This window comes from Sinocyclocheilus anshuiensis, unplaced genomic scaffold (genome assembly GCF_001515605.1).
Source record: "Sinocyclocheilus anshuiensis isolate Anshui unplaced genomic scaffold, SAMN03320099.WGS_v1.1 scaffold1052, whole genome shotgun sequence".
In the NCBI taxonomy this organism is placed as follows: Eukaryota; Metazoa; Chordata; class Actinopteri; order Cypriniformes; family Cyprinidae; genus Sinocyclocheilus; species Sinocyclocheilus anshuiensis.
The window spans coordinates 1,332,151-1,347,045 of record NW_015549556.1 but is presented as its reverse complement, the minus strand read 5'-3'; the positions used below and the strand labels follow the sequence as shown (position 1 = coordinate 1,347,045).

The window sequence follows — 14,895 nt, the reverse complement described above, 5'->3', positions numbered from 1 at the left end:
CCAAATTAATTAAAACACATATTGCATGTCACAAAATAAACCTCATTTCACAAAAACTAATAAAATAAAAATTACAACAAACAAAATATACTATATTCCAAGTCAAAAAAGTATATATATATATATATATATATATACACACACTACATTCACTAAAATTAAATAAAATCCCAGATCCCAGAGTTTAATTTCCACAAAATTACTTTCCAGAAGTAAGTCAATCAGTGTCAAGAACTATATCATCATGTACAGCAAGAAAACCAGCAGCCTTAGTCTCACAATCAAATGTAGTTGTCCTGCAGGCCTACACACACCAACTACCTCCAACCTGACCTCCTAGACTGCTGCTCAGAGCCAAGGACAGTCTGCAAACACACCGAGTGTGTGTCACAGGTCAGATTCTACATCGATGAACACCTTCCCACAATCCCTTCTGCCCATCTCCGTCTCCAGCCACAGACAGAGGGGCCTCTGTTTGCAGGGGTCAATAGTTAGGGGTCAGAAGTCGTGGAAGAGGGGTGATGATGTCACAACAGGCTGCGGGGCGTCAAACAGACAGCTCAGTGTTGGAAAGCTCGCCCTCTCTGCTCGTGGGCACCCAGCAGGACACAGAGAGGGCTTTGACGAGTTAAACAGTGCCCAATGACTTCCACTGATCCAATTAGGAATGCCGGGGTGGCGGTTCGAGAGAAAAGAGGGTCTAGGAAAAAAAAAACCCTGAGGGTTTGAAGATTGTCACAAAGCTGAGTGAAGAATTCACTGAAAGGACAGTAATGTGATCAAAAACACAAGGTGAGGGGTGGTTATTCTATTACTGGTGACCGTCAAAAAATGCCCAACTGTGACTCAAGCACAATGAATTTGTCTGGGAGCTAAATTCACAGTCCAGACTGTGGAAAGCCAACACTTTGTGTCTTTTTTCGCCGACTGTGCTTTTCTACTGACACCCAGATGTTCTGGCATCGCCGCACGGTTTTGAAACTGCCAGCCCTGGGCGCCGTATGGGTTTGCGCTCGCTGTTGTCGATCCACATCACGACAAAACCCAGCCAGGAATGCACAACAGCTGTCCCTCCTAACCTCCTTCTCTCGATCTGCAACCCCGCTTGACTCAAACAGGGAAGCATTTGCGGTGATACATTATGCGGAGCGTCTAAATGGAGAAGAACAATGCAGTGCTCTCGTGTGATTCGATTAGAGCGAGATGCTGCAGTCTCCATTTACAGTGTTTAATTGCGCATTAGAGAGGCCATTCTACCAGCTGGACGTCAGCGGCTACATTCGGTGCAGAAGAGGCCCATTTTCACATTAGGTGATACACGGCCAGAACTGGCAAGAAAGACTCCAGAAGACCCTGGTAAAGTGCAAATGTTACTTTTTTCTTCGTAAAGGAAGCATGTTGTGTTTGGACCAAATATAGCATACAAATTGCAGTGAGGTTTTTACATTAGTGACAAATGCAAAGTGCTTTCTGAACAAGAAAAAGCAGCATGGTGATTTGAAATTGTTGTATATTTAGATAAAATTACAAAAAGCCAAATTACGACAAATACAAAGCTCTTACAAGTTTTGTATTAAAATACAGAGGGTTCAGAGGATGCTATGAAAATCAAATCAGGAAAGTTTATCTTTCTGTTAATGTGTAAAGTATCTGTGTGGTTCATGCATTATATTGCATGCTCACTTAGCAAAATCTGCAAGGACACCTGAGGTGAAAGGATAGTGAGTTGTTTTCAAAGAAAAGCTTTACATCAACAGATCTAATCTGCTTGCTGTTGCCACCGAAAGAGCTGGAAGACACATTCTGTGAACTCGAATGCTGACATTATCATTGGCCAATCACAGTCATCAAACAGTATAACAAACTTAATCAAACACGCTCTGCCTACACTCATATTCCATTGGAAATCCAATTCATTTTAGTGAATCGGTCTGTAAATAAATGATTAGCTGATCAAATATACAATTCATTTGATCAAATAAACGATTCATCAATTCATTTTAACCTCTGTGTCTTCTTTGTTGAAGGCAAAAATTTAGTTCAATGTTCATCACAATATTTCGGAATTTGTTTTTAGTTCTTTTAATTTCAAGAGTTACAGTCATATAAAATATAATGTCCCCTTAAATACTTTAAAAACTTATTTGGCAACCTCTTTTTCTTTTTCTCTTCTTCTTTAATGAAGCAAATGAATCATTACATCGGCATGCGAAGTTCAATGAATGAAATGAGGATTGTATTAATTTCCATAGAGACTAACTAAACATTGCTAATAGCAGTAGATATGAAGCCATGATAATTCTGTCTCTGCATTAGGCCCAAAAGATCTTGGGACTGAGCCATACAGTCCCACATGGAAAACCTTCATATCATACGGAAACAGTGCATGTGTGCATTGGGCGGTGTGGATGAGTGCAAGCCCGCCTGTCTGAGCTCTGTGCATTAGTCATGGATGGGGCTGTGAAATTGTGATTATGTTCATGAGGCCCTGGTGGTCTCATGGAGTCGGGTGTGGTGGGGAGGATTCGGATGATTCACTTACCTGTAATGTGAGAGCATCCAAGACAACATGAATAGAGTCCCCGAAGGGAAGACATCACCGTTGGCATGACCACAGGTCCCGCACATCCAGTCCATTCAGTGTTTTCCATAGTATGTTCAGTGATTTAATGACATGCACACATCTAGCCAGGGCTGATCTTCAGCCTTACAGATCACACACTGATGATAGTGTTAATGGTCCATTCTAAAATTAGACACACTTCAAAGAATGAGTGTGTGTCTGCATTTGTGTGTGTGAGGGGTCTGTCTTAAGTGCGTGAGAGACAGCGAGTGGGTGTGTAATAAAAGCCAAATAGCTCATTTGAGTCCCTCAATAGTCTGGATGGTATTTGAGCTTCTGAATGCTTTTTTGTGCTTGGTGTATTTGTGTCTGTATGTCAAATTAGCATATCTTACCCCACGTGTGTTTCCTTTTTTTTTTTTTTTTGCTTTCTTTCTGTTTAAATTCAGAGTTGCATATGCCATCAAATTCCAGTCTGAAGATAAAGTCGTTTGAGGATGTAGAGCTCAGTACAAAGAACAAAAATCATCAAACCTGCAAAAAACTTCTGCCCTTTGACAACTGTGTCTCAGCAGGGTGTCAGGGTGACCCACAAAACACCTTCAGTTCTTTATCTCTTGCTCTATCTTTCTCAGAGTGTGTGACAGCGAGGCTGTTAAACCTGGCCCGCATGAATGAGGGCCATTCACGCAGCAGGTCCGCACTGAACAAGGCATGGTCAAGGGTGGGGGATCCAGTGAGAGAATTGCTTGTTTTGCCCACTGTCTAGATTTCAATCTGAAAGCATGCAGATCGGGCCAGGCCGAGACAGGAATAGCAGCGGCCCACGACTGAGCTCCCAAAGGCAGTGCAGAGTCCGTCCACCCTGCCGGGGTCACACGTCGGGGGCTTTCCTGCCCTGGAACACCGTGGCTATTCTTAGAAACCCAGCCAGTGGGTGTCCCGGGTTCACTAGATGGTCTCATACGCACCACCATCAGTGTGTCACACTGAGCATTCAAATCACAATGACCGACAGGAACGACTTCAAAATGGGCATCATTTGGCAAGTTCTTGCTCATTCAGTTGTACAATTCATTGTTCAATCTGGTAGGGTTGAAATGGCACCACTATTGTACCTTGATCTGCTGCTGACAAAACATAACTGTTTGTACTACCACAAACTAGGTCTGATCAACAGCTTTTTTGTCTGCACTCATGCTTTTCAACTACCCTCAATTGTCATGCTAGGCATTACAGAGATACGTATAGTGATGCTACTAGGCATATTGCAAAGTAAAGCGGAGGCGGTTTGCAGCATGCAAATTTTGAGGGTGTAACTGAATTGCAGGAGTGAACACCTCTAAAAGACCATGAGTGCACTTGGATCAGTGAATCATACTGTTTAGATTTCTGAACAAACAAATGCCTATCTTAAAAAACTGTTTACTCTTTCAGCGACATTCTTCCTAGAAACCTCCAATAACCTCCTCTTAGTGTACCTAAACATTACAGCACTTCAAGAGGGGCAAAAGAAAGACATGTTTCCATCACTGGATATAAATATGTCCAAAAGCATTTCTGATCAAAGCAAATTCATAAAGGTGTAGTCAGTCATGCCTGAGCTAAGTTTATGAGCAAGCAGCTTTCAGTATCAGGGAAATGAAGGAAGGAAAGCTCTGCATGCAATTAGCAAGCTAATGGTTTCTGCTATTGTGGAGCCAGCCGATAGCCAACAGATGCATTCTCTGTAAATGAATTCCCCACAGGCCACATTGTTTTTATGTATCGTGCCACACATTCCTGCCTTGTTTTACAATCACTAATGTGGACAGGATTTTTGTGTGAGTTTGTTCTGTATTTGTGACCTAAAAACCAATGTGCCTTTGAGTTCAGTTCTAAATGGACCAATTACACAATTAACTGTACGCAGAGAAAAGTACCACAGCTGTAGCAATGAAAATAGTTCACAAGCCCAAAACAGATGAATGGATGGCTGGAAAAGAAGATGCAGTTGTTCTGAAATCCACATCGAACTGCAGAGCATAACGGTGTGCTAACGCACCATCAAAGTGAATAAAGTGATACATCATTTCAGTAAAATCCTCTGTGGTGACAAATATCAACATCAAATGTCAGAAAGCAGAAGCAGTGAAGAGCAGAGAGGCATGCCACATTAAGTATCTGCAGTTTATGCTTTAAACAGGTTCCATTTGAACACTCTCACAAACCAAAATAAAAAGTCAGGCTAACCATGCTCTGTGGTTTTATGAGAAAGGGGCAAGTTGCCAGATCCCACCATGCTCAATTGGTGTAAGTGAACAATGTCAAAGAGTAGCCCTCATTATGACCGCCTCTTGGATCCAGTCCAGACACCTACACAGAACGCCTTTAACTGCTCTCGTCCCTAAATCTCCCGAGCAGAGCCTCTCTGTCAGAAATATGTAGATAGAGCGGAGAAGGTTGACCCGAGAAAGAGTCCCAGCTGTGGTGGCTCTTGTGACTGCCAAGGATCATGTGCCTTCTATTCAGCACATCTTGCACATCGCTCTGGAGTCATTATGTTTTAGCTTTCATTCTGACATGCTTGCAAAGGTGAATGCCTTTTTCCATGATGTATTAACAGCTGGTGGTGTGTGAGTGTGTTTGAGAGGTAGGGAGTCAGAATTCTGTGTGTACAATCACCAGCTGTGGTCGAAGCCAGTCAGCATTTTATCGTAGGGAAACTAGCGGCCACTGAACTCACCCTGCCCTTCCGAGCCAAAGAAGAGGGTCATATTCTTAAAGAGTCCACCAGGCCGAGGCATGTGCTAACATCCCACTTGCATACTCGTCGCTTTATTCCAGTCCTCAGGAGTACAGAGGGGGAGTGTGAGACTGCTGACTGCTTAACCAGCATGGCATCTTTCCTCCCTCTCTCCCTCCCTTCTCCCTGGTCAGGCATGCGGCCCCTCCTGAGCCGTGCTGGGTCAGCGGTGGGGGTTAATGGATGTGGTATGAATGGACAGTGAAGCAGCATCATGACAAACTTCATTCAGTTGTCACTGACCACTCTTTAGCCAAAAGGGAAATTCCCTGCTATGACATGCATGTGTGAGGTTGCACAAGCACACTTACATCAAAACAAAGAGAAAGAAAGAAAGAAAGAAAGAAAGAAAGAAAGAAAGATGAAACTAATCGCGCATTAACAAGGAGGCCCATAATATCTGCATAAAAGGACTGAAAGCCCAGGGCTCAGCCAATGACCAAATAATGAACTTACACTAAATGCACAAGCACATTAGATGATGCAATGTTCTGAAAGTCAGCTTTACATGAAAATAATCACACTTGTAGTTAAAATTCAAGCCTGCTGGTCATGCATGAAATTAATCACGACTATGTAAAATAGAAAACGTGTGTCATGTCATGAGAGGCCATGTGTGGCAGTCAACATCAGTCTGGTGTCAGACTCTTCATGTAAAGTATTTGCTAAATTATTACATTGCTCTCATTCTTGCACCGTAGCAATAAAAGAGTCCAGTTTTGCACATAATATCAGTATAGCTGTTCAATGATTGAAAAACAATTATATGGTCTGAATTTCCTAATACAATATCACAGTATTTAACCCATTTAATCCTGCCGGTAACATTTGTGACATACATTTACAGGGCTGTCAACTATAAATTAAAGTGAAGAATGACTACATTTCATAAGAACATTTGTACAGGACTGTCAGAAGTTGTCACATGACCAGAGCTATTTAATTCCAATCTGAACGCTCAATAAAAGAAATCACGTAAAACATGTCATAATACACATACTGTTTAACAAATCTGATGCCTATAACATTTAAAGAGTATATAAACAGTCTATTATTGCGGTCTCATGATCACAATACATGCAAACATGTCAGTGGTCACATTTGTGGCCAGTGGGGAAAAAAAAAAGGTTGATCAATCTCAATATGTAACTTGCTGATTTGCATAATCAAACTGGAAGGGAAAAAAAAGTGTAACAAATGTAACAAAGTAAAAAGATATGTATTATTGTATTAATCAATACCTTTTCCCACAAATGCCTGATAACACAACATTGTCTTAGTCTATTGTATGCAACTTTCTGTTTTCTTTCTTATTGAACAACTAAGTGATTTTTCCTCACTGGTTTCAATTGTGGTCACATATAAAACATATTCACTAACTTGGTTGAAATTAGACTAGGAGTGAACTACATGTGCTCACTTAGCTGTGTAAAAACCAATGGGTTCGTATTACTACGTTACATAATAGAGATTATTTGTATACCATTAAATCAAAGGCTGGCACATCTGGAGCGCCGCGTGCAGGCTGTTATACCTGTCTATCACTCGCTGATCAAAAGCATTTGATGTTGCAACGAGTTTCGGAAAATTACGGTCTGACATCAGATCATGACTGTATGTTGCATTATCTCGATTTCAATGCATTTCACACAGACATTACCTCAGTATGCACAAAAGTTACTCATAACTGACTAGACAAGTGATGAAGAGGCGTTTTGCAACAATCTAAAATCAAAACAATAAGGATGAGAAAACGGTTAGAGCACTTACCGTCTACTTTTTCGGATTTTATTAGAGTTAACGGCTTAATATCGACAGCTGCTGTCATGGTCACGCATTCAATGCACAAAGTCAGTTTATATGTTTTTAGTCCCAAATGTGTCCCCCAAAGTCCGTCTATGTGCCTGCAGTTTCTTAGAAATGACACCGGTTTCCCCTTAACAAGGTCCGATCTCTGAAGTACTGGAGCGTCTCTTTTCCTCCCTCTCTCTTTCTCCGTTCTATCTCAATCACTCTTTCATTCCCTCCCTCTGTTAGTTGCCCCGGTCCAGGGCGGTTCTGTGTGCGGCACGGAAGAGGCTGATCCCCGCGTAAAGGGGGCGGAGTTACACCTTGATTCAATTCAATTACACTCCACTCTGCTGTCTCTCTGGACGCGACGCACGCGCCGCCAGAGATCTGGAAGCGTTGAAGCTGCATGTCATTTCAAAACGTCCACTAAATCAGCTGTGAGATCAGCTACAATAAATAGGAAGATAAACTATGTTTGTTTTCGTTTTTTTTGGAAATCCACTGGTATAATTAACTTATTAATTAATTAATTTATTTATTTATGTATTTATTTATTTTAATAAAACAAATAGCTTTTATATAGGTATGTAAAGGGTTCCTCTATTGGAAAGATTCCACTTAATGATTTTGCTTAAAGTTTTAATGAAAAAAAGTGGTTATTTATTTATTTGTATTATTTATTTATTTTCATAAAAAGCTGCAATAAAAGCAGTAGTTGATAAAAGAAACTGAAGGTGCATCGCAACACGTCATTGCACTTTGGAACAGACGCTTCCAGTATAGACCGTTTTATTGATTGTCAGAATGTAGAAAATTATGAATTCCTCTGCACTTTAAAAAAAACTTGTGATTTTAACAGTAAAAGACTGTAAAAATGATACAGTAAAAACCTGTTAGTTGGTTAACAGTAAGTTCCCATACTATATGGTGAATACATTTAATTATATTTAACAGTAAAATACTGTTAAAATTACAATTTTTGGAAATGAAAAAGATCACCATTGTATAATTTACAGTGCAAAAAAAATTTAATTTGACACTCCCAGAATTACTTGCATCACACTTCATATTTGAAGTTTTACTAAGTTTCTTCTTAGTTTTTTTTTTTTTTTCTTATCAGTTGTTTACATTAGGGTTTTGTCTTACATCTAATGTTGTTAAATTAATGTTTATTGCATTATTTCAATGTGTCACCATGATGGTGTTTAGTATTTGTGTGAATGACACAGTGTACCTTCTATATATAAGCTAAGAATTTCTCTTCTCAGCTTGTGGAAAAGCAGTTTGTGATGAGTTTTGATTCATCATGTGACTTTCTTATCACCATCTGTTTTTGGTGGTTATCAGTGTATTTTGTACAGTGGTACAAAAAAGATATTAGTACTTCAATAGTTTGGTATATCAACATTACATCAGTTAATGAAATATGTTTGTATTTTGAAAACGGTTAGAGCACTTACCGTCTACTTTTTCGGATTTTATTAGAGTTAACGGCTTAATATCGACAGCTGCTGTCATGGTCACGCATTCAATGCACAAAGTCAGTTTATATGTTTTTAGTCCCAAATGTGTCCCCCAAAGTCCGTCTATGTGCCTGCAGTTTCTTAGAAATGACACCGGTTTCCCCTTAACAAGGTCCGATCTCTGAAGTACTGGAGCGTCTCTTTTCCTCCCTCTCTCTTTCTCCGTTCTATCTCAATCACTCTTTCATTCCCTCCCTCTGTTAGTTGCCCCGGTCCAGGGCGGTTCTGTGTGCGGCACGGAAGAGGCTGATCCCCGCGTAAAGGGGGCGGAGTTACACCTTGATTCAATTCAATTACACTCCACTCTGCTGTCTCTCTGGACGCGACGCACGCGCCGCCAGAGATCTGGAAGCGTTGAAGCTGCATGTCATTTCAAAACGTCCACTAAATCAGCTGTGAGATCAGCTACAATAAATAGGAAGATAAACTATGTTTGTTTTCGTTTTTTTTGGAAATCCACTGGTATAATTAACTTATTAATTAATTAATTTATTTATTTATGTATTTATTTATTTTAATAAAACAAATAGCTTTTATATAGGTATGTAAAGGGTTCCTCTATTGGAAAGATTCCACTTAATGATTTTGCTTAAAGTTTTAATGAAAAAAAGTGGTTATTTATTTATTTGTATTATTTATTTATTTTCATAAAAAGCTGCAATAAAAGCAGTAGTTGATAAAAGAAACTGAAGGTGCATCGCAACACGTCATTGCACTTTGGAACAGACGCTTCCAGTATAGACCGTTTTATTGATTGTCAGAATGTAGAAAATTATGAATTCCTCTGCACTTTAAAAAAAACTTGTGATTTTAACAGTAAAAGACTGTAAAAATGATACAGTAAAAACCTGTTAGTTGGTTAACAGTAAGTTCCCATACTATATGGTGAATACATTTAATTATATTTAACAGTAAAATACTGTTAAAATTACAGTTTTTGGAAATGAAAAAGATCACCATTGTATAATTTACAGTGCAAAAAAAATTTAATTTGACACTCCCAGAATTACTTGCATCACACTTCATATTTGAAGTTTTACTAAGTTTCTTCTTAGTTTTTTTTTTTTTTTTCTTATCAGTTGTTTACATTAGGGTTTTGTCTTACATCTAATGTTGTTAAATTAATGTTTATTGCATTATTTCAATGTGTCACCATGATGGTGTTTAGTATTTGTGTGAATGACACAGTGTACCTTCTATATATAAGCTAAGAATTTCTCTTCTCAGCTTGTGGAAAAGCAGTTTGTGATGAGTTTTGATTCATCATGTGACTTTCTTATCACCATCTGTTTTTGGTGGTTATCAGTGTATTTTGTACAGTGGTACAAAAAAGATATTAGTACTTCAATAGTTTGGTATATCAACATTACATCAGTTAATGAAATATGTTTGTATTTTGTGAATTTAAGTTAAGTCTGTAAAACCTAAAATGTTGCTATTATATTTTTACGGTGATGTTCTGGCAACCACAGCTGCCGGTATTTTACCGTAAATGTCACATATTTTAATACTTTTTTATTTTATTATTATTTTTTTTTTATAGTGTGGCTCTTCAGTCTCAGTCTACCCTTTTCCTTGGACTGCATCTTTAAGAGCCAGATGAATATTTACCAGTCATTCCAATCAGCACACACCTTCTTGTTTTCTATTGGCTGTGCACAAAACGTAGATGCATGGTTTCCCACAACTGTGAGTCGCATGTAAATACGGTTATGTCACCATTGAAAAATCAGTGTAAACACTTTTCAAATTTTGCATCCCCATCCCTTCTTTTTGCACTAAAGTGAAGCTCCACCAATGAGACGGAGCGTTGCATTTTAGCGTACAGTCACCAGGGATCACAAAGCTGTGATTACATCTGACCTGGAAACGAGTTTGGTCATTTCTTGTGCACAATTGCCACTTGAATAGTTATGGGAACTTCCCATTTGTTAATTTCACTTACTGTTAAGGGCTTATTCAATACAGAGAAGCTGATGTTGACAAAGAGAGCAGTTTCACAAAGAAACGGAGGTCACATCTTGTCCATTATCTGTGCGAATAGTCTTGAGCAATTTCTTCAAAAAAAAAAAAAACACTTGATAAAAATGTTGCCTAACTATACTGATGCAATCTACTGCTGAAAATGCCATATCACTATAATAGCTCACAAACACCCATGTACTTGCATGTGCTGTACTTTGGCGATTTCTAAAGCAGAGACATGCTGACCTCCAAATGATGAATGCGACACACCTCACTCTCTCAAGGAAAAGCTGCCAAGGGCAAGAAAACTATTCAGTCTATTTAAAAACACAGATAAACAGTGTAATCTGCGCTGGCTCGTGTTTGCCATTCGTCATTGTGAATGGCTGACGCTACGCTCAGTTGAACTCTCACTGGAGCAGAGGAATCACACCAGCAACAGAAGAGGATAAAAAGACACGTCTCCCGTCTGGCTAATACACTGCAAATGATCTGAAAGTAACGAGTGCTCTCATAACTTCGACCCAGCCCTCATAAACACCTCAGCGTATTTCCTGCCCACCTTGACTAGATCAGTAAAAATTCATCTTAGGGTTTTACAGAGGATCCTCTCTCCACACCGGCAGCGCTGGATCTGAATCCTACAGCCAGTTTTTAGAAAAACACCTCTAATAAAAAAAAATCACTTTATTTGCATTAAAACAGCGCTCAAACCTCAACAAATGTATATCTGGTTGGTTTCGACTCATGTTGTGAACAGCTCAAATTCAATTTTATAAATCAAATCACCCTACTTATGGATTTGAGCAAAGATTGACTTGCGTCTAAAAGGAGGTGAATGGAGGCAGAGGGATGAGGGCCTGCGACTGCGTTAACTTAATTAGTTGCCATGGTAACAGTTTGCCTTTGCAATTTTCATGTGCTGATCAGCTCGTTTCCTAAGTGGAGCCCAGCAGTTTTGACAACTGTGGGAACGGCTGCCTAGAACACTTAGCTACGTCATCGCGGATTCGTGAGTTTCCGTAAAACTAATTCTGACCTCCTGGATTTTCCACAAAGAGCTTCGCTGATGGAAAGCTGAGGTAAGAAATGTGACCAGCTCAGGTCTCTGGATTCGGAATAACCCTATTAGCCGGGTCAATACTAGGCTGCAAGTACGGCAGCGCACATCTGCGAGCGGTGCTGAGAGGCCGAGGAGCCTGCGTTATTGATTAGCTATGGATTTTTAAACAGGGATTCTTCAGAGTGTCCATTAAGCTGTCTGGATAGTGTTTCATCCGACAGATATGAGCGATTATGGAAATGGCTGAGCCTTTATGGGGCTTCTGTGGTCGCAGGAACCCGTCAATGAGAGCTGGAAGGGGGAAGGGATCTTAATGGAAGGAGGAGATCTCTCACTTCTCCCCCTTCTGTCAGTCAGTCACTCACTCATTCACTCGTTCGCTCGACCCCCTCTCACTGCTCCGCTTTGTTTTAAGTCTTAATGAGCTCCTTATATGTACTTTTAAAAGGATAGACCAGGCTCCCTTGCGCCCAGAGGCGGCCATTAAGACTAATGGGGTTGCTGACTAATATCAGAGCCAGAGGTTGCTGAGTGGCCCTTTTTCTCCTTTTAAGAAAGGATGTATACGTCTGACCTGCAGACACAGCTTTGTTGCCAGTTTCATAATCTGTTTTGACTCAGTTGTAACATGTGTGACTGGATGACATGGCTCTGTTAAAATTAGAAACCAGTTATTTGAAATTGTAATAATGTTTCACAATATTACTGATTTTAATGCATTTTAATCAAATAAATGCAGCATTGGTGAGCTGAAGAGACTTGGCGTAATTATTCAAACTTTGTGTATTTGATCCATGAAGGTTTCAGTTGTAGCATGACCGACTGGCCAACAGCCAAACACCTCCTTCAGCGGTTTGTATATTCTTATATTAACCGTTGTGGATTAATGCTCCCATGTTTCTTCATGTCTTCCCATGTCTTGTAGGCCGCTGTATTATAAGATGGAAAATTGTTGTGTACAAACCAGCGAAGTCTCGGTTAGGTACTCAAATACCAGCTAACTGTTGGGTAACAGGATTTCTCAGAAACCTCTTCTAGGTAGCAAACGCTTCTGGAATTATAAGAAATTCTGCATGAACACGGGGGAGTCTTGGTTTTGATTCATAAAACCGAAATTCATTCATTCTCCAACTTGGGTCTCAAGCAACATCAGAAGTTGTTGACTCCCCAAAACAAGCAGTCTCCAGGATACAGCGAAGGAAAAACACGCCTCTCGCTCTCTCTCCCATCACACTTACTGGAAGCATGTGCTTTGCCTCAGAACTGTTCATAGTTGATAAAATTAAAAAAATCTATCATTTTAAAATTACAAATAATATTGTTTTTCTTACAATATCATGTAATTTTAAAATGATACATTCGCTAAAGGTTCTTGAATATTTAGTGTTTTTGAAGATTTACTTTAAGTGAGCCTCAGATAAAATATAAATATCTTCGAAATTAAACACCAAATATCAATATAAAAACCAAGCCAAAACAAAACAAAACCAAAAACTCTAATACTAGCCAATAACCAATATGACAACAGTGTTATCCCTTATGCATGGTCAAACAAAGTACCAGCTAACACATTTCAGCAAAATAAAATATATATAAAATAAAGTAACACTGAGGGATTATTGACTTTCTCACAGTGACACTGATCATTAAACAATGTGACATTCACATATCAACACACACACATGCAAATGTAGCTAGCAGATACACTTGTCTGTGTGTGTGTATGTCTGTGTGTGTGTGTGTGTGCGCGTGTGTGTGTGCGTGTGTGTGTTTGGTGAATAGTTAATGAGGACCCTGGACAGCAGATGGGGTTTACCGATGGTGTCCCAAACAGGCGGGGAGGGGGACTGCTTGAACAAAGGCAAAGCTCTTTCTTTTCATTTAGTACTACTAAAAAGGACATCTCTCTCCTCCATTAGCTCCACCACGTGCCTGCTATTCACCCCATTGTGTGGCAAATTGAATTACATCTCTCCACCTTGCATGCCCTCTTCTCCTCCTCCCCTCTCTAGGCATTTTTGTCCCCCAGACATTCTGTCTTTTACAGACACACACACACACACACACACACAACAGGCCATGGCACTGGCGCTCCTCAGTCCATTGATCTGACAGGTCAGAGGCTGCTGGCTTATTCAATCCATCATATACTGCAGGAATTCTACAATACATGGGCTATGTGCATTAAATATCCTCTCTTTTTTAATCACCCAGTATTCCAAATCTGTATGACTTTCTTGCTTCTGTACAACACAAAATGAGATATTCAACAGAATATCTGAGCTGCTCTTTTCCATCCGAATAAAGTGAAAGTTAAAATGCCCCACGCTAGATTTCATAAGCCTTTATGAAAAAGAATGATCATACTTTTATAAAAAAAAAGGGTACTTACAGAAATAATAAACTACGTAGGTGCGAACTGAATGCAATGTTTGAGACAATTAACTGCTTGTTATTTACAATTAAATGAAAATGCATTATAGTTTGAATATATTTTTAAATGAAATTAGATGAACTTAAAAGTGTGTTTTGTGACCCACTTATAGGACTTCAGTAAAGCTTTATATGTAATTTCATAATTACATATTTTGTCTTTGAAATATGATTAAAGTTACTGCTGAATGTACTGACAAACATTTACAGTATGATAAACAAAAAATATATTTTAATATCATTCCTGTGTTAGTCAACTCATAAACATAAGTGTACTTCTTTAAAACATGATGATTTAAAATGTATTTCAAACTTTTACTTTGACATTGTTAGTAAGTGTACTTTTCAAAAGCGTACTTAAGTGTGTTATGAAACATAGTCATGAAAGTGTCTCATGCTGTTGATATTATATTATCTCCATGTAATACACACACCGACTGGCCAACAGCCAAACACCTCCTTCAGCGGTTTGTATATTCTTATATTAACCGTTGTGGATTAATGCTCCCATGTTTCTTCATGTCTTCCCATGTCTTGTAGGCCGCTGTATTATAAGATGGAAAATTGTTGTGTACAAACCAGCGAAGTCTCGGTTAGGTACTCAAATACCAGCTAACTGTTGGGTAACAGGATTTCTCAGAAACCTCTTCTAGGTAGCAAACGCTTCTGGAATTATAAGAAATTCTGCATGAACACGGGGGAGTCTTGGTTTTGATTCATAAAACCGAAATTCATTCATTCTCCAACTTGGGTCTCAAGCAACATCAGAAGT

General features: G+C 39.3%; 1 protein-coding gene across 1 annotated transcript in view; it reads right to left on the bottom strand.

The window, feature by feature from the left end:
* LOC107656982 (protein c-ets-1-B-like) overlaps nucleotides 1-7,413 on the bottom strand; it is a 22,722-nt gene extending 15,309 nt beyond the window's left edge. Inside the window, exon 1 of the mRNA XM_016444955.1 lies at nucleotides 7,119-7,413. Coding sequence (XP_016300441.1) covers nucleotides 7,119-7,176 — 58 coding nt within the window. The 5' untranslated portion in view covers nucleotides 7,177-7,413. The remainder of the gene's footprint in view (nucleotides 1-7,118) is intronic.
* Nucleotides 7,414-14,895: the final 7,482 nt, after the last annotated feature.